At 44.4% G+C, this 19,785-nt stretch overlaps 2 protein-coding genes across 5 annotated transcripts in view; one reads left to right on the forward strand and one right to left on the reverse strand.

Moving 5' to 3' along the window:
• Positions 1-6,696, reverse strand: part of LOC144370552 (uncharacterized) — a 51,693-nt gene extending 44,997 nt beyond the window's left edge. Inside the window, exons 1-2 of the mRNA XM_078031347.1 lie at positions 6,556-6,696; positions 4,519-4,886 (exon numbers count right to left, since the gene is read on the reverse strand). Of these exons, the coding sequence (XP_077887473.1) occupies positions 4,519-4,886; positions 6,556-6,696 (509 nt within the window). The remainder of the gene's footprint in view (positions 1-4,518; positions 4,887-6,555) is intronic.
• Positions 1-19,785, forward strand: part of Plekha2 (pleckstrin homology domain containing A2) — an 83,144-nt gene that overhangs the window by 9,361 nt on the left and 53,998 nt on the right. The window contains exons 1-3 of one of the 4 annotated variants that reach the window (XM_078031241.1): positions 4,026-4,315; positions 4,675-4,769; positions 17,182-17,345. In XM_078031241.1, the coding sequence (XP_077887367.1) occupies positions 17,205-17,345 (141 nt within the window). In that variant the 5' untranslated portion in view covers positions 4,026-4,315; positions 4,675-4,769; positions 17,182-17,204. Of the gene's footprint in view, positions 1-4,025; positions 4,316-4,674; positions 4,770-17,181; positions 17,346-19,785 lie in introns of those variants that run through there. The other 3 variants (XM_078031238.1, XM_078031239.1, XM_078031240.1) reach the window with 3 other exon arrangements.

Genomic DNA, 19,785 nt, shown 5'->3' on the forward strand with positions numbered 1-19,785 from the left:
ACAGAACAATGGTAGTTTGAGTAATCTTTCTAGAAATGAATGGTGCAGAACCATTCATACTTTGCTAATGAAACCAATAACAACTACTTATAAAATGACCAGCTAACATTAGATGTGCAACATGTAGCCTTGGAGAAATTTATATCTGTGCAAAATTAACTGGCTTGAATCAGGATCAAAAGAATGACCTTGGCCTCTTCAGTCCCATACTTTCCCCAATGGAACTAACTGGTCTCAGCTGAAGATTAAACCTTATATAATGGGTATGTCTGAGGACAGAGAACAATACAGTTCCCTTGAGGGTACACTGGCTTGCCGGGTTTCTGTTCTCACAACTAAAAGGCTCAGGGGTCACTCTAGTTAAACTGGGCTAACTGGGCTGTACGAAATAACCACACAAGAGACACAAATACCTTTTCCTTTGGGGTCGCTGTGACGGCTCCTCTGACCTTAAGGGTCCGCAGAAAGATAGAGGCGAGAGCACGCGCTGACCCCTTTTATTGAGGAGAAGCTATTCAAATGAGGCAAGGGGTCAGGTTTCTCGGGCTGAGTCTGTCTTCATGATGTCCACTGTCAGCAGGTTGACTGACACCTGGGTAGGCCACATCCAAGGGCACAGTAAGAGAAGGGGACACACACAAGGCACTTCCATGGAAGATTCTATCCTAAACAGGGCAAGGGGTTATATTACAAAGGAACAGGTAAGCATAGCTTCACCCATGGGGCTGTAGCAAGACACACCCATTTCTGTGACTGAGCGCCTCAGCACCCAGCTGGGGAGTGTAACTCAGTCACCCGTAAGGTTGGCCTCCCACACTGGCTCACAAATAGAGGGTATTAGGTGATCTAGTTAACTAGCCATCAACACTGAAAATGGACATAAAGCATATATATATATATAATGGGCTAGGAAAGAAGATGAAACTTTCTGTTTAGAGTTTTAGGTTCTGAGCCAGATGTCTCCACATTCATGGAATAGTTCCTACCCAATATTAGAAGATTCTAGGCGTAATGACTCCTGGACTCTAGAACTAGCTCTACTATTATCTATTTGACCAAACTGTTGAATCTCATTTTACATTGGTCCAGTGAGGAGACTGAAATAGCTGATGTGAAAGGCTCTTTTTGGACATCCCTTTCTCCACAGAGTCACATTTTCAGAGCTGTTTATTGTACTTAAAAAAAAAATTAAAGCATGAAATCTGATAATGGAAATACTTTCAAAATGTGTCAATAATGATAAAATAAGAAGCTAGACCCCAAAAGGCCTCAAATTGTGTGACTCCACTTATATGACATATCAAATTTTAGGCGAACCTACAGATTAGGTAAGTTATTAATTACCAGGAGCCAGGAGAAGATAAGAATAGGGTCTGACCACTTAATGGGTATGGGGGAACCTTTAGGAGTGATGGAAATGGTCTGGAACTAGATAATGGTAATAGTTGCACAACGCTGTCAATGTACTAAATGCCACTGCGTATAAATTTAAAATGATAAAAACAGTGACATTTATGGTGCATGTGTTTTACCATAGGAAAAAAGTCGGGGGGGGGGCGGTGTGAGGAGGGGGAATACACATGCAAGAGAGCACAAAAGAACTATAGCAGGATACACATCAATTGACACCTGCTCTATGGTACCTGTTAGAGGATCTGGGTGTACAATGTCCTCTGAGGAAGCACTGGAAAATCCAGGGATGCAGGAGTGAACATCACTGCATAAACTGTCCTCTGAGGCCAGGCCCTGATTGGGGCAAAAGTGGCACTAAATGGAGAGGTATGAGCATAATCTAAAGTTCACTGATTGCCCTCCCCTCAGCCCATGTTCTTGCCCTTCCCAACCAGAGTCAAACTGTACCCCAAAATGGACCTCTTAGACTCATTTCAAAGTTCAACTACTTCTTGAGAACTGAACCCATAGGGACATCTCACTCTTTTAAATGCTGATAGCACAACTCACTTGGGCCAGTCCAGTGGCACTTCCAGGAGAGCAAGAGACTGCCTGGACCTTCTAGTCATACTTACATCCTCCTAAAGAGATCCAAGGCCTTTTTGCCTTGCCTTTGCCTCCCAGGCATCCAATACAGTAGTGCTCAGAAAATATTTGTGGCTCTGTGAATGAGTGATTCAGGCAGGCCCCACAGGGAGTAGAGTTTTATGGATTTTAATAGGAACCGTACCATGAAATCTGAAACTTTCACCTCACCGCTCATACCAGAAATCATCAGTTGCAGCTGGTTTTGTTGGATAAGCTGCTCCCAGCAAATTCAACTAGAACTGGTGGTTTCCAGTATGAATCCTCAAAAGGAGTTGTGCTCCTTTTCACACTAAAAACAATAATTAAAAAAACCACTTATATAGCCCTATCACGTTCAACAGCAATCTCAACGCTTTGCAAAGGATGATTCATAACGACCCAAATGTAGAAACTGAGGCTGTGAGACGTTTAAGGAGTTGGCCCAGGGAGTAGAGGTAATAAGCACCAAGGCTTGGATTCAAACTCCAGGTATCCTGCCTCAGAGAAGATACTCTTCAACTTGATATGGCTGCCTTAAACCCAAGTGCTTGTCAAAAACCTCCAGGAATGAAAACACACACACACACACACACACACACACACACACATTAATGATGATGTATTTGTTTCAGGAGAATTTTTTTTTCTGTGTCCTCCATTTCTTTCTCATTCAGAGCAAAATATTCTAAAGCAGTTTTTTTTTTTTTTTCACACCTGAGAGAGCGGTGTGGCTCATTTTCGCTGTAGCAATCAAAATGGAAGAGGAAACTTGTGTGGTTTCATCATTGGTGCTTTCGGGGTGTGTGCTGCGGATTGTTCTGCCTTCCTCCTGGCTCACCTGGCCCTCTCTCCCCCAAGACTTGCTTATCTAAGGGGTCGGGGAGTCGTTTTATAAAAGTCTGCCTCAACACTGGGATGCGGACGGGCCTTTTCTTCCTTCCCTCAATCCAGTCCTGGTCCTGGACAACCTACCCCATCACCTCCGCTGTGCTGGGGAGGAACCCCAACCCTGTGCCTGCTAGGCAAGCGCTGCCACTGACTGCACACACCCCCCACCCTCCCAGCCTTCCCTGTCGTCTTCTGCCCTCCTTTTCCTGAAGCCTCGTTATTCCCGCACATACTTAACCACATTTGCATCAGAATCCCCAGCAGCGGCAGTTGGCGGTGCTCTGTCCCAAGGTGAAGCCACTATATTTAGACTTCGGATGTTGTCCGTCCGTCTGGCTTTAGGAATATCTAAGTGACTATCTCCCCACGTGGGAGGCCGGCGTCAGAACCCGACAGACCTGCCTTTTACTAATTGAGGACCCAGGGCAAATTACTTAACGTCTCGGAGTCTCGGTTTCCTCATCGTAAACGGGATTGATACCCAGAGGTTGCTGTGTGGTACCGATGCGGTAACGCGGGGCGGCATGGCGCACAGCAGTTCTCTTAGATCCCCCTTGGACAATACCTTTGTAATGCAAACTTGTCTGTTTCCCTTTTTTAAAATATTTTCCCCCTTTTCTTCCCAGAATACCCTCATGCTCTGAGGGCAGGAGGGGCTTCTTTGCTCACACTCTGGAAAGTTCCTATAATCCAGTTAAGAGCGCTACGGCCCACTGGGCTCCTGGGTCCCATTCAAGACAACCCGGAACAATCTACTATTCGCTCGACCCCGACCCTAAATCTAACTGCTCAGCCCCAGAAAGACTTTAGGGATCAAGACCCTAGTGAGGGCGGGCTGAAGTAGCTCGGTGGGGCTTCAAGGCGGGAAGGATGGGGGTTAAGAGCGCGCGCTCTGGCTAGCCTCCCTCCTACGACTCCCCCGGCTTGGACACCTGCTGCCCGGGGCTCGGCGACCCGGGCAGGGCCTCGCGTGCGTGACGGTCTTCTTCGCGGCCCGCAGGCACCTGCGCGGCCGCGGACGGACAGCCAGGTGGCGGGGCCGGCGCCTCCGCCTCGGGGGCAGCCTCCCAGGCGCGCCGCCCCCGCCTCCTCCGCACAGCCCGCGGCGCCCGGCCGCGCCCCCTCCCAGCCCGCGGCGCCCCGGCACCCCTCTCCTCCCCCGGCGGGCTCCGCGGAGCATTGTACTCACATCCGGGGCTGGGTTTTGCTTTAATGCGAAACGTAATTAACCCGGAAAAAAGAGCTGAGAGACAGGAGAGAAGAAGGGGGTAAAGAGGAGGGGGAGAAGAGCGTGAGGCGCGACGGACACGGAGAGTTGGGCAGCGCGATTAAGAAATCCCCTCCGCCGGGGAGGCGGTCCTACTCCGATGTAACCCACCCTGACGAGCCCCGGCCCCTGCACGGCAGGGTAAGTTGGGCGTCCCCACGGGCCGGTGAGCCGAGAGGCGCTGAGGGGGTTTGCAGGGACAAGTGAGGGCCGGGGGTCAGAGGAGCGCTGGCGGGGGGCAGGCGGCGGAGGGGAGCGGAGGGCGCGCACGCGGGGTTGGATGCGCCTGTCCTGGTGGCTGACGGCGGGTGAAGGTGGCCGCAGTCCCTGGCGGCCTCCCTTACCTCCCAGGAGAGCCCTGAAGGCAGCGCCTCCTCCAATCCCCTGGAGCGTCCTGGGTAGCCAAGGTCGCCACCGCCAGGGGTCGGGCTGCGGGGGTGGGGCCGAGGGGGAGTGTGGGGGCGGGTGTTCTGCTGAGCTGCATTTTCTCACGTTTGCAGCCGCGAAACTTCTGTGCCGGTTGTCGCGCTGGGGCACCGGCCCCGCAACGACTACCCGGGCTGCGGGTAGGGAAGGAGAGCAGAGAACGTCCCAGGCAAGTCCCTCGGGCACGGAAGGGGCCATGGAGACTCTTTCTCTTCCCCCACCATTTATTACTTGGCAGGTCTAGAATGCTACCCTGGGGAGACCCCTCCTTTCCTCTGGGTCTGCTCTGGGGGAAGTGGAGGTGACTTGGGGAAAAACTGCCCTAAAACGCAGGTCCGGTGCCAGATTAGGTAAGCCCTTCGAAGGGAGTTGTCTTTCTCGCACCAACTTCTTCCTCACCTTACAAGGCTTCCCTTTTCTGCTCCAGTCCTGGAGAATATATCATTTTTAAAAAGAGAGAGAGAGAAAAAAAAAAACAGAATAGAAAGAAAAAAGAAGCGGGGGCTAGGATAGAGGCCAGGCTGTGTTAAGAAGGAAAGTGTCCTGGCACGTCCAGAGCAGGCGCAGCGGTGCCAGCCACCGGAGCACCCTTGTACATCTGCCCCAGGCCAGCCCTGCCCCCAGCCTTTCTCCTTAAATGCTTCCTTCCTTCTTAACGAGCAGAGGTTCAAGAGATATCTTCTGCTTCTAACTCCGCTGTCCCTTTCTTTAGGACTCCAAAGGGTTTTTCAGAAGAGTGTGAACACCAGAGAAGGCTGGGGTGAGGGTGGAGAGGGATGGGGTGGGGGGCCTGTTGTACCAGGACAACTACCGTGTGGCTTCTAGGACCCCCTCTCACTGCTGAGTGGTGGTTATACTTGGGGCTGACTGGTCCAAATTGTCCTCAATGTTGTTCTTAATATATGTGACTAAGTCTCCCTCTTTCTTCTTTCTTGTCCCCCCCCCCTTTGGTGACAAAGCTTTGAACAACATCAAAACAAAAGATTTGAAATTAGAAGTTTTTTTTTTCTTTTTTTCCTTTTCAGTCGCATTCATTTGACAGCTCTTGGATAATAAGGACATGCAAGGTGGTGATGAAAGACACTCAACCCCTGTCTTTCAGGAGCTGATGGTCATGTGGAGGATGCAGACTGTTCATAGTATCTAGAATACAAAGTGAGGGTCAGTGTGTGTTTAAGATACCAGAAGAGGCTTTTAAAAAGGATGGTCATCAATGCAGATATTTGCCATCTCAGTTGTGTGCCACGTGGAGGCAGATGACTTTTGCCATAGCAGAGGTCTAGGTTGTAGTCTAGCCCAATGTAGAACATCTACTGCATGCTAAGTAGATGTTTCTTGAATGAATGAGTGAATGGTAGTGCACGAATTGACTATACTTGTTGGAATAGAAGAGAAAACAGTATGGCAATAGTTTAAGTTGTGGAAATTTGGCCCACTGGCCTGGTTCATGGGGATTTTCTCTGGCTGTGGCCTTTAGACTCAATCATCCTTTGGTTCATTTTACCCCATTTTTTTTTTTTTTAAATTGTTGGTGGCTGATATTGGGAGCCTTGCTCACTTCACAGATGGGTAATTAAGTGGGTATTGGTTTGGAAGTTGCCTGCCCTTTGGTAGAAGATTTTTGCAGATCTTTTTTCCTTGTCATTGGTGTTTTCATCTTTTGGTGTGTGTGTGAGAGAGAGGAAGTAGGGCTTGCATATGCCATTTTGTCATCATAGTAGGCTGAAACTTTGTATTTTACTGAGGCCAAATAAATTGAGGACAGGAAGGTTTTGGTTGGTGGTTGCTTATTGGGAGATTCTGCAAAGGTGGGAAAGGAGACTGGAGATATAGCTCAGAAGTATAACACTTGTCTAGCATACAACAGGCTCTGAGTTCTATCCCTAATACCACCATAAAGGGGGAAGGGACACCCCTGTCCGTCAAGCCCCAGACCAGTCCTCTTTCTGGCTCACCAGGTGTTTGCTAAAAGTACTAGTACATCTCAGGACCCAAGCAGCAAGACCATGTTCTTGCTTTGTTATGTGCATCCAGCTGGCACTTCCTCGATTTCCTGTTCTTTTCATGGGGCAGGTGCCCATGCGAGTGATGCCCATGGTACAAGGCTGGATGACTCAGATTAGATCTTGCTCGTAGACCACAGTGCAATAAATATCCCTTCTCAATCACTAAATCTGCTGCACTTCTCCTTATTCTGGCTGTTGTAGACCTAAGCCTTGGAACATAGGATCTGGCTGCAGGGATTTTGGTTGCTCTGCCTCCTCTGTTCCTGTCGTGAGCAGAGTTTGGGTTGCCTTACTTTCAGTTTCCCATCTGTCTTAGTGAGCTAGATACAACTCTGGCAATCTAATCTGTTAGGCTTTGGAAAGGAAGGAAGCAGAGCAAATATTATAGTATGACAGCGTATGGGAACAGAGGAACCCTAGCCCTGCACAATATGAGGCCATTATTGAGACAGGGACTTGGGCAGGCTGGGAGGTGGGAGGGATGTGGTCCCTTCCTGTCTGTTCTGAGGAGGCCTTTGGTTGGTGCAGTGGGATTATACTTGGAAGACCCTGTTGACCTTTGTTGTAATCTGGGGTTGCTATGTTCTTCCCTCCCCTGTCCCCACTTTAAAGCCCTGCCAACCTTTCAGGCCTTACAATTTATCTTTCTTCTGAAAGTCCCTTCTCTGTTCTGACCCCAGCTAATTGAAGTAACTTGCTGCAGATTAAAAGCCAAATTGGTTTGTTTCATTGTGGAGGGCTCAGCCCTGTTAGAGCAGGAAGCAGGGGCCTCATGCCACCCAGTGCAGGTGAAAGGCTTTCAGCATTGGGCCTGAGGTGTACCTTTTGGCCCATAGAGGTGACCAGCTGAAATACAGAGGCTGGGAAGTGAGGTCCTCTTGTTTTATGCCTTTGAGACATGCTGCAGTTCAAATGCAAAGGCTAGGGGACTTGCTGTTCCAACAGCTAGGACTCCAACTTGACTGGCTACGTGCAAAGCCAACTTCATGCTATTGTGATTCCCCCAGGGGTGGAGCAAGGCAGCTTCAGGGTCCCTTCCTTGGAAGCTGATAGTCTGTTAACTTTCAGGTAGCCTGTCCAAGATGGAGTCTGTAGATCTCTTAGATTTTTATTTATTTACTTATTTTACCTCTTGGAGACTTTTTTCTTTTGATGGTTCTGGGGATTGAACCCAGAGCCTTGTGCATGCGAGGCAAACATTCTACCAACTGAGCTATAACCTCAGCCCCTCAGCCCCTCACCCCTCTTGGAGACTTTTTAAAGATGAGAATATTGTGGTTCTTGCAGTACAGGGAAGAGTAAGGGATCCCTTTCCTTATGAGAGGGTTTCCAATGGCACAACCCTGCCATTGTTATTTGCTCATTGATATTTTAGGGCAGAGAGGTCCTCTGTACCCTGCACCTGCTTGTCCAGTGTTAACCATGGTAACATGCAATAGTAAGGGTAACCATGAACCCTTTGTTAGGCACATAATCCTCTCTCTCTCTCTCTCTCTCTCTCACACACACACACACACACACACACACCCCTTCTACAATGCATAATATACATTTTAACAAGTGTATATACTCAGTGCTTATTCTGTGTCAGTCCTTGTGTTAAGCACTTTTCACACATTATTTCTTTTAATCCTCTCAGCCCCCTTTGAAGTAGATAAAACAATTATGTCCATTTTGCAAAGGAGGAAATAGGCCTACAAGAGTTAAGTAGCTTGTCCACATTTGAATCCAGGTCCATCCAACTCTAAAACCCGTGTGATTTCACTTCCCTCTCCACATAGATGGGTAGCTGAAATCAGCACACCCTTTTAAATGGTCATTTCTTGCCAGAGTTTAAAAATAATCATACTGATCATTGTCACCTGCACATCCTCCTTGCCACACCCAGTCCCTCTTCCTTCCCTAAATCAAGAGATATGCTTTCAGACAGACGTACCTAGGTCACAGATATTTCCCCCCTACACTTTGTAGGAGGAGAAATAGTACTTTCTTTTCATTTTCTTACTGCCCAAGTTTTGGTGTCCTGTGGTTGTCACAGTATAGCTCTGGGCCTTCTATGCAGCTGTTGTTAGAAAGCCCTGCAGTAAAACTGCATTCATTGTGTCTTCTAGTTGGGAAGACTTTCAGGATTCTGAATTTCAAGCATCTCTACTTCTGTAGGCTATGTATAATCCCAATGTGGCTGCCAGCCTGCTCTGGTGATCTTTCTGGTGGAGCCCTGGGCAAACCTTTGTTGTCTGTGTTCTCTACCAGCTCCATTTCTTAGATGAGGCTGCTATTGAGAGAGGTCATGAGTGTTTTAAATATTTTTTTTGGCATTTTCATTTCAGTGATATCATTTTTCACTTACTCTTGCCTTTTCTCCAATATTCTTTTCTTTTTAAAAAATTCTTTCTTGAATGTGTTTTATCCTCTACCCCCAAATTCTGGGGTCCAGCAGGGTTTGGCCATCTCAGGGTCAGTGTGGCACCCTTTCTGAACCTCCCCATTCCTGAAGATGTTTGCATTCCTCACCCTGCACTTCCGCTGGGAACATGTTCTCAGTACATTCCCTTCTCTCTCACATTATTCTCCTGCATTAGACTACTGGAATTTGCTCTTATGACCGTTGCAAAATGCAATGATATTATAGCAGAAGGAAATGGATGCTCCCACACTTCCTAAGTTCTGATCTTTGGCCTGTTCTCAGGGATGTGCTCTGAAATAGCTTTGCTTGTGTTTTGTTGTTTTTACTGGGCTGTTAGCATGGTTGAGCTCTGTGGCTCTACAGTACACACTTCTGTATACCAGTAGACTTTCTGCTGCCATGTTCCCCAAGTATTCTAGCAGTAATTGAGTAGCTGTTCTTTAACCTCAGTTCCAGTCGGCTGTATTAACCGATCTCTCTGACACCTCAAATGTCATTTCCTGGTATACTTTCTCTTCTTACAAATTTAGCAGTTTCTTGTTGGGGTACCTCTTGCCTACTGCTGCTGCTGTTGCTTTCTCCAGAGTTAGCCTTAGCAGGGTTAACAAAGCAGGAGATATGCTCATTGCATGTCCTGTGACTTGTCAAGGGGCGCTGTCTTGACTTTTTCTGGAGCAAAATCCCAGGAAGTCCCTGTCCTGCCAACACAGGGTAATGAGAAAGAAAAATCTCTAAATTTTAAAAATGAATCAACTCTTTTTCAGTTTTTAACTGAGGTTGTAGTAGGTTTTTTTAGTAGATTATTTTGTAGTTTTAATAGTACTATTGAAGACTTTATCTCTGTTATCATTTTCTCTCCTTTTTATTGATCTCAAATATAGTCAGGCAAATAAATATTCCCATATTTCACTCTATTCTTTCTTTAGTCTCTCCAAACTGTGTTAACTATCTTGAAGATCAAAAGGGCTAGCCAGGGGTTGGGGATGTGGCTCAAGTGGTAGCGCGCTCGACTGGCATGCACCGGGCGCTGGGTTCAATCCTCAGCACCACATAAAAATAAAATAAAGATATTGTGTCCACTGAAAACTAAAAAATAAATATTAAAAAACACTCTCTCTCTCTAAAAAACAAAAAAGAAAAGGTGGGGGCTAGCCAGACATGGTGATGCAGGCCTATAATCCTAGCAACTTAGGAGGCTGAGGCAGGAAGATTCCAAATTTGGAAATAGCCTCAGCAACTCAGGGAGGCCTTAAGCAATTTAGTACAACCCTGTTTTTTTTTTTTTTTTTTTAAATCTCAATAGTAAAGTGCCTCTTGGTTCAATCCTCAGTACCAAATTAACAAAAACAAAAAACAACAAGAAAATAAAGGAATCAAGATGGCTGATTTAGCAAAACACAGTTTTATTTTCTTCTTATAGTGAATGATTTTATTTTTCTTGCAGTGCTCTGACTTGAACCCAGGGCCATACACGTGCTAGGCAAGTGTTCTACCACTGAACTACAACTTTGGCCCCAAACCACAGCTTTTATAACTGAATAGTTTGATAGCTTTTTGTTAAAAGAATTGAAATATCTAAATCTTCATTTATTCATCCATTCTATTACTATCATTAATTATTATTATTGTTGTTGTTATTGAAATTGATCTCACTGAGTTGTCCAGGCTGGCCCCAAACCCCTGGGCTCAATTGATAATCCTGCCTTAGCCTCTTGAATAGCCAGGACTACAGGTATGTGCCACTATGCTCAACTAGCCATTTATTTAAAAATGTCAATCCTATCTTCCAGATTGTAAGAGGGAAACCCCTAGAGGTTCTGATCAGGGTCACCCTTTCCTTTTCTCAGAGCACTGATCATGGTGAGGCTCAGGTGGGTCTGAATATTTGGTTGAACCAAACTAGCAAGGGAGAGGATGAGACACTCCTAAGAATCGATGGCAACAGGAAATAAGACACCCAAATAAGTTGGAGAGTGTGAAGCCCATTGGGCAGGTATCTGACTCGGGTAATTGTGATGTGTGAGATATTGATTTTTTAGAATTAGATCCTCAAAACACCAAAAAAAGTCCCAAGAGAGCTATAATTTAGGCAAGGTTTTATTTGCTAGTGTACTCCCCAGGATTGAGAAATTTTTTCTCAACTTCAAAACTGTATGCAGAGGGTGGGAGTATTTGTGGAATTAAATAGCTTTCTCTTCTGCTAAATAAAAGTAACACATGTTCCCCGTAGGAAATTTAAAGATATGGAAAAACATACAGGAATAAATAAAATTCACCTATAAACCATAGATAATACCCATTAATAGTCGGGTGACTGTATACCTAGTCTTTTTAAAAATTTATACATAGGAATACAAAAATAATGTTTATATAATTGGGATCATATTATACATAATATATTATGCACATTATGATATTGAGATTATATACATCATTTTATGCCTTCAAAAAACTTGTTATCCGGGCTGGGATTGTGGTTCAGCAGGAGAGCCTAGTAGGTGCAGGGCCCTGGGTTTAATCCTCAGCACAATATAAAAATAAACAATAAAAGTATTGTGTCCAACTACTACTAAAAAATAAATATTAAAAAAACTTATTCTGTTATGGTGGTTTTCTAAATTTTATTTGAAATTACTTGAAAATACAGTTTTTAAATAATTGTATAAATTTTCTTATGTGAATATCTCAGAATTTAAATACCCCTGATTATTGGAATATTCGGGTGTTTTTAAACTTTTTTTTTGTGGTCATAGATTCTGTCACAGTTACCATCTTTTGACTTTAATCTTTATTTGCATTTTTGTTTATTTACTTGGATGAAATCCTAAAAGCAGAATTACTGGGTCAAAGACCTGGACATTTTTAGCTGTCTTGTTACATATTGCCAACTTGCTTTCCAGAGAGGTTTATCCTCTAGTCCCGGGTGTATAAAAATCTTAGGACATGTTTTCAAGTGGATGGCATCTGTTTTAAGCATCAGTCTTTTCTTTATGTTTTATCTCTTTTAGTGTCTCTGTCTCCTACCTGGAGTATATTCTATTTTCTCAGAGTCTGTGTCCCAGCCCTCCTTGTATATTATAATGAAGGCCTGATGAAGATCTCTATTGCGGGGCAGTTTTATCTTGGTTTGAACCTTCCTGATGGTAGAACCTAGGACATTGAAGTGGGCAGTAGAAGAAATATTTTGGAGCCCTCATTTCAGTGTAGGGAAAGCAGCTACTGACTCTCCTCATGAGCTTCCTCATGAGATTCCAGTCAGGAATCTCAGTGAATTACCATTTAACTCATCTTCTGGTGCTGATTAAGGGGTGACTCCATACAAATTCTAAGGTTCACTTTTACCTTTAATTAAACATTTAACTTATTTTTCATTTGCATTACATAATTAGGAAATTATATTCTACTGAAGAAATCTGGATCATATAAAGCTTCCCTCTTATTTTGTTTTTTACTAAAATACATTATTTAGTTATTTGAATTATATAGGGCCACGTTTTGGTTTGGTTTGGTAAGTGGGACATGCATGTCCGTGTGTGTGTATGTGTGTGTGTGTGTGTGTGTGTGTATGTGTGTGTGTTAGAGACAGACATACAAACAAGGAGCTTATGTGCACACACACACCCTTGCTTTTGCCTAAGTTTAGAAGGTAGAAGAAGTAAAAAATAAACATGAACAAATGTTAACTCTCTCTAGTCATCATTATATGTTTCAAACTAGCAACAGTTTAAAATAATGAGGACTTTCAATGTATGTAAGATTATAGTGATGTTAACAGTATATTGTTGCAACAGAAATAGATATTTTTAGAAATATTTTTAGAAAACAATTTTGTAATAGGTCTCAAGAATTATTATAAAAGATCATAGACTATGATCTAGTCATATTGTTATTTGAAATTTATGTTCTTTCCATGTAAAAGAAGAAATAAGGCACAAAAATATGATGTTTTAGCATCATTTTTAAGAGCAAAAAAATTGGCTATAACCAGTCTAATTGTAGAGAAACAATAAAATCAGGGCACTAATGTTATGCAGCTGTTAAAAACTGATTATAAACACATACCAATGTAGAAAATATTGATAATATTATAAATGTAAAAAAGGTCAGTTTTGTGGATAGAGACATGAAGAAGCTTACATAAGCATGCATGTTGGCTAGAATGGTTCTAAAAAACATTCCAACCTTGTTACATTATGATTTTTTGTACAAAAACTAAGAAAATTCAGGAGTTTTTGTGTTTTGGAAAGACAGGGTATCCAGTGGGGTGGTTGAAGTTCCTTCTGTTACAGATATTCTATGCTCCTGGTGGGCAGCCTGTGTGGAGGAAACTACTTGCTGAATGTATTCATTGTGATATTAGGTCCCAGGAAAAGGGACCAACTAGAGAGAGGGTGCTCTGGTACTCTAAGCCAGCATGAACACTTTCTGCGTTGTCCCAGGAGACATAGTAAAATGGAGTTTAATGGCCCAGGGTATAACACAGTGGTAAAGAACTAGACTAGTATGCATGAAGCTCTGGGTTTGATCCCTAGCACCACCAAAAAAAAAAAAAAAAAAAAAAAAGTACAATTCAAGATAAGTGATTTTTTCAGTTAGAAAACTGATTAAAACTCTATAACTGAAGCACTATTGTGAAAGTTGGAAGGACATTTTAAAGCTTTGTCCTGGTCTTGGTAAGGGAATTTTTTGATAAGAGTAAAGTCATCTCTCAGTATACTTGAGGGATTGGTACTAGGACCCCCATGGATTCTAAAATCCATGGATACTCAAGTTCCTTATATAAAATGATACAATCTTTGTGTGTAACAAATGCATATCCTCCTGTAGACTTTAAATCATCGTTAGATTATTTATAATACATAGTCCAATGTAAATGCTAAGAAAACAATTCTTATACTGTATTTACTTATGTGGTATTACTTATGGAATAAAAACAGAAATATATATGTACAGTATAATTTTAAAAAATATATTTTTGGTCTGTGGTTTCTTGAATGCATAGGAGCAGAGAGGCCTGACTCTGTGTGTGTGTGTGTGTGTGTGTGTGTGTGTGTGTGTGTGTGTGTGTGTGTGTAGTTGTTACCTACTTTGGATACCAATTGCTAGTACCCCATTGCTTCCTTCACTGCTCAGTTGGAGGCTGGGGAGGAGTGGCAGAGATAATTTTCACAGAGGCTTCTATGAAGAAGAGAAGCCACTAGAGAACTACATAGAAGAGATAGTGACATGGTTGAAGAGGCAAAGCAGGGGATTTGGGGGCCTTGGGACAGCAGGCTCTGTGAACCAGTTCTTAGCAGCTGTTGTGACAAAGGATATTCAAAGGGACCTAAAGGATCCATCAGAGGACTGGGGCTTTGGACCTCAGGTTTGTGTCATGCACCATCGTTTGAGCGTGTGGCTCCTGCGTAGGTTGGTTAGTTATAACCACATTTCCGTGTAATGCTTGGTTCTCCTGCAGCTGATCCATCCCCCACCTCCCACATTCTTGATGAGCTCTGTGACTCAGCTGCTTCTCAGGACATCTGAGCAGCTTTCCCCACCCTGGGGATAGATCCACAGTCAGGAGATGTTGTAACGGGAATTCTTTTTCTTTTTTGGGGGGGGTCCATGAGAGTTTCCCCTTCCCTGTGGATCCATGCAATTGGGAATTCCCCTCAACACAAGTAGACTTTTAGAGGATGTAGAAAGAATGCCTTTTCCAAACTTCTGGTTTAAGAAAGGACAGGCATTTGTTACTCCTGTAGGCTGAAAAGGGAAGTTTGAATTCCAGCCTCAAGTTGGACACTGTGTTTCCTCACAGGGCTCAAAGACAGCTTTATTCTTCCACTGTAGTTTTGTGTGATTTTTCTTAGAGATGTCAGAGGAGTAGCAAGAATTTTGTAGCCCCTGCAAATTCTGCCTCTGGGACTGGTTTGGTATCAGGTAATTGGCCTGGTTTTCATGGTGGAGGGCTGATGATCTCCTTCCCTATATGTGCTGCTAATGTAGTTGGTGGTACTTTGTGCAGGGGTATCCCCTCCCCCACTCTTGCCCTCTACTTCTGCTATGCTGCTTCCTCCTCCTCTTTATTTATTTTTATGTGGTGCTAAGGATGAAACCCAGTGCCTCACACATGAGAGGCAAGAGCTTTACCACTGAGATATAGCCCCAGTCCCTCAGCTCCTCTTCCCACTTTTTATCCTTTTCTCACCTCTTCTTTTACTTCTCCTTCTACTCCCTTCCTGGCTGCATTATTGCATCTTTGCCCTGTTTCTTTGGGCTTTACTCTTTTGCTTCTCCCATTCTCTTTCCTCCCCAGTGAGTAGCCCTGGGATCTCCTGATGCCTCCGCTTGACAGTTGCATCTTCTGTTCCTCTTGGGATTCTGACCTGAGCTTTACCTGACCGCTGTTCACTGGGGTGTGTATTTGTGTGTGTATGTGAGTTTCTCTTGGGGCAACCTCTTGACACTTCAGGGCCCTTACAGAGGTGGCAGAGAATAGACCATAGCACTAGTTACCACCTTTAGCTTGAAATCTTGAGAATGTGTCTCCCTACTCTGGGGGACTGCCCTGCTGTGGGTCTGGAAGACTAGGGCTGTCATATCTAGAGCTTGCTTCCTGACCCAGTGTCATGTCATGGAGGATAGCCTTTGCCAGCTATCTTACACCTTTGCTGGACCTTGGTGAGCCATTATGGAATTTGCTGTGTTGGAGTCAGTTAGGGTTTTTTGGGTGTTACTTGTTTTTGAAAATCTGGATGTCATGTGGTGCTCTGTAACCCTGTGGGGCCCCGGTCCTGTTCTATACAGTGTGTGCATTCAGATGGGGTGTCTCTAGTTGTTGCAAGGTGCTCCTTCTTGCTGGGGAGGACAATAGAACTTCTGCCCTTTCCTTTTGCCCTTCAGAAAGGCCCATGGAAATTCTAGAGAAAAGAGAGAGAGGTTTGATGGTTGGCTCATCTCACATTACCAGAGGTGGTATTCTGGAATCAGTGAAAGTACGCAGGGCTTGGGACTTTGTTCTGATTCATCATTGTTTCAATAAGTAACAGCTGGGCAGCTGCATGAGTCTCCTCAGGTGACTGTAACAAAGTGCTATAGACGAGTAGCTTCAACAACAGAAATTTATTTTCTCACAGTTCTGGAGGCTGAAAGTCCATGCAATTGTGATAAGAGGTTGGTTTCTTCTGAGGTCAGAAGGGAAGGATTTTTCCAGCCTCTGTTCTTGGCTTGTAGATGGCCATCTTTTCTCTGCATCTCATGTAGTCTTCCCTCTGTATCCAGATTTTCTCTTCTTGTAAGGATCCATCATAATGGACTAGGGCCTACCCTATGACCTTGTGTTAATTTAATGACCACTTTAAAAACTTTGTGTCCAAATATAGTCATATTGTGAGGTCCTGGGGTTAGGACTTCAAATAAATTTTGGGAGAATACAGTTTAGCCCATAACCTTAAAGTAAGGTAAGTGCTACCAGGCTAGGGCTGAGGGATATGAACTTGCCACAAGGCTCCAGAAACTCTTCCATGTTTAATCCTGAGGTGCCTTCATGGAGTGGGAGGGGCTGCTGTTCTGAATAAATTCCTGGCAGAATTTTATCCATGATTTGAATTGGAGTTTAAGTTCTTTCTGAGATAGTTTCTTCATGTATAAATGAATTATGCTCCACTGACTTCATAAGGCTTTTGTGCAGAGTTATAATAATAGCTACTATTATGAAGTGCTTACTGTGTGCCTAAGCACTTAACTTGCAGTCAAAATCTTATGTATATGTCTAGTATGTGCAAGGCCTTGGGTTCAATCCCCAGCACTACCAAAAAAAAAAAAATGTGGCCTCACAATTAATAAGTGTCCAGAACTGGAATTTGAACCTGGCCCCAGATCTATAGTCTAAGCTTGTATCCTTCTGTATATGTAAAGTGCTTGATGCTGACTATGCTTGGCAAAGTCAGTTGCCTTGGGAAAGTTAGTTGAATACATGTTAGTGGATTCTGATAACTCTTCATTGAGTTGGTAGAAGTTTCCACTGGGGTCTGGTTAGGGTGGGACACTTCCTAACCTAGGGAAGGAAGGTGATGAACGGGTGTCCCAACCCAGCCTCTTGCAGAAGTGAGTCAAGCCAGGGAGAGGTGAGGTTCCCACAGGTCCTGCTTCAGCCTCCTCACCAGCACCTCCCTCCTGCCATGCAGGGTGATGTGAGCAGAGCCCAGGAATGCCTTATGTGGATCGGCAGAACCGAATCTGTGGGTTTCTGGACATCGAGGAGAATGAGAACAGCGGCAAGTTCCTGCGGAGGTACTTTATTCTGGACACCCAGGCCAACTGCCTCCTGTGGTACATGGACAACCCCCAGGTGAGAGGCTAAGTGGAAAAGGGGCAGGGAAGCTGGCTGCCCATCACTGCCTGGGAGGAATGCAAGTGGGATTAGAACTTCATCTCATGGCAACACAAACCTGCTGGTCAGTAAGAAGGGAGAAGCCTTCTGCCACACAGGCACACAACATACATGCACAGACAGACAGGCACACACACACAAATTCAAGGGCTGGGGTTGTAGCTGAGTGGTAGAGCATGTTGTTCGCACAAAGTCTTGGGTTCAGTCTCCAACATTAAAAAAACCCAAAACAAACAAAACCCTCTCAGATCTTAGCCTGGGGAGAAAGAAGCTCTGCTGAACCTAGAACTGTTGCCTTTTCTCATGCACCAAGAATTTAACACTTGCAAAAGTCAGGCAGAGGCCGGCCAGGCTGGCTCCAGGCTCCCAGGACTGCCGTGTTTCCTCTTACCCTCTTGTAAGGGATGTGGCTTGGTGGCTACTCCTGCTCTTCCAGTCTGGGGCCCCTCCCTAGCAGAGAATGTGACCTGGTTCCCTGAGGTGGACAAATGTTGGGCTTTAATGGTCTCCTGAATCAGGAAGTCCATAGAGTCCTGCCTGGGTTGGAAGTGACCTTGGAGTTCACCTATTTTGCTTCCTCACACTACAGATGAGAACATTGAGTCGCAGGCTTTGTAATTGATCTAGGAAAGGACACAGTCAGTGTCCTTAGCATTTTGTGACAGGCACAAAGATGGGGGCCACCTAATTTTTATTGCAATGCCTGCAGTCATCACTGATTTAGAAAAAAATTGTACTTTGAGAACTTAAGTTTTTGGTTTTTTTCTTTCTGGCGTGGAGTGCTACTAACTCTTTCCTTCCCACTGCCCCGGGGCAGTTTGGTGGAATGAGGCTGTGAGGACTTGACATGGCTTCTGAACAGCGAGATCATGGGTCATGGCTACGTGGGGAGGGAGGAGGATGTGGGGGCTGGGATTTGGCTCTGTTCAGAGGCTTAGAAAAAGGAAGATCTGAGTATTGGGGGATAGATTTTTGCTTTAAGATGTGATGTGGAAAAAGGGTCATGTGAATCTTTGTAAGTCATTATCCAGGGTTCAGTCCTCTAGAGACCTTTGGCATTTGTCCTCTGGATTTGATGGCTGAGCAAAAATGTTATAGATACAGAAACCATATGCAGAAAGCTGCTGTGAATTGCCGTTTCCAGGAAGACTTAAAGCTGTGCTCCACATTTCACCCCACATCTCTGAAAACCCTGTCACTTACTTTTTTTTTTTCTTTATTGACTTAATTTTTTGCAGTTCTTGAAGGTTGAACCCAGGGCCTTGCACATGCTAGGCAAGTGGTCTATCACTGAGCCCTACTCCAGCTTTATCACTTATTCTCACTTGAGCATTCAGTTTTGGGGGTTCACTTTGGGTCCTGCATATGGACGTTGTTACACCCTCTGCTTGTTTTGGTCCTGGTTTACCTTCAGATGCTGCTACATCATTTTCCATCTTTACTCTGTGCAGGCCCCCACATCTGGGTCCACAGAATCATTGTAAAAGGAAATGCTAATGTACTTTTCCCACTGGAGGGGTTTGGAATTAATTCTTTGTTGCCAATTGTCTGAGCTTCTGCCACACTAAGGTAGAGTCCCGGGGGACTTAGGATCCCTGGATCTTATTTCCTCTTTGCTTTCCCCACTTGATGTACCTTTTCCTACTCACTTGCCATGTTAGCCCATTTGAGGTTATTTGAAGGTTATTTTGAAAATCTTTTCATCTTGATTTACCTGCTTCATGCCTTCTTCCTTACTAGCACTGTCCTGAACCCAAATGTACTTGCTGAGGTCATCCTGCCCAGCTGCTGCTTACTGCCCCTCCTTGAGAGTTAAACCCTCCTTCAGTCCCTGGGCCACAAGAGTCTGGCTGTTAGTAAGAGATTACCCCAGGACCATAATATCGCTATCTTGGATCTTGAATGTTGCCAACTGTTAGGATTTTTCTCACTGTGACCTACCTTTTGATGTTATTGTTACTTGGGCCCAGAACCTGCACTGACCTTGGATATTGTGCCTCCCAGGCTCTGTGGGATCATCTTCTGCAGTTCCTATGATGTTCAGGGCAGTCTGTTTCTCTTCCCTGCCAACTGAGTTCTCAGGATGCTTTTTGTGTTAGAAACTTCTTTGAGTTTAAATTACCAAATAGAACTTGTGGCCCTATGCTAAGGATTCTTTTAGATTTTCCTAGCTGGGTTGGCATATGCCTAAAAAGAAATACATAGTGGAAATTTAGAACATTTTACTTCTTCTCTTGTTGGGTTAGTTGTTTTTGTTTATAGCCAAGCAAGTGCTCCAGATTTGAGGATGCATGTTTTGGTAAATTGTAAAATGGTATTAGCAAACATTTATTCCTTTATGACAAGCACAATTCATTGGGTTTTCATTTCATTCTGACAGCAAGTCTCACGGGTAGAT

This window comes from Ictidomys tridecemlineatus, chromosome 14, assembly GCF_052094955.1.
Source record: "Ictidomys tridecemlineatus isolate mIctTri1 chromosome 14, mIctTri1.hap1, whole genome shotgun sequence".
NCBI lineage: Eukaryota > Metazoa > Chordata > Mammalia > Rodentia > Sciuridae > Ictidomys > Ictidomys tridecemlineatus.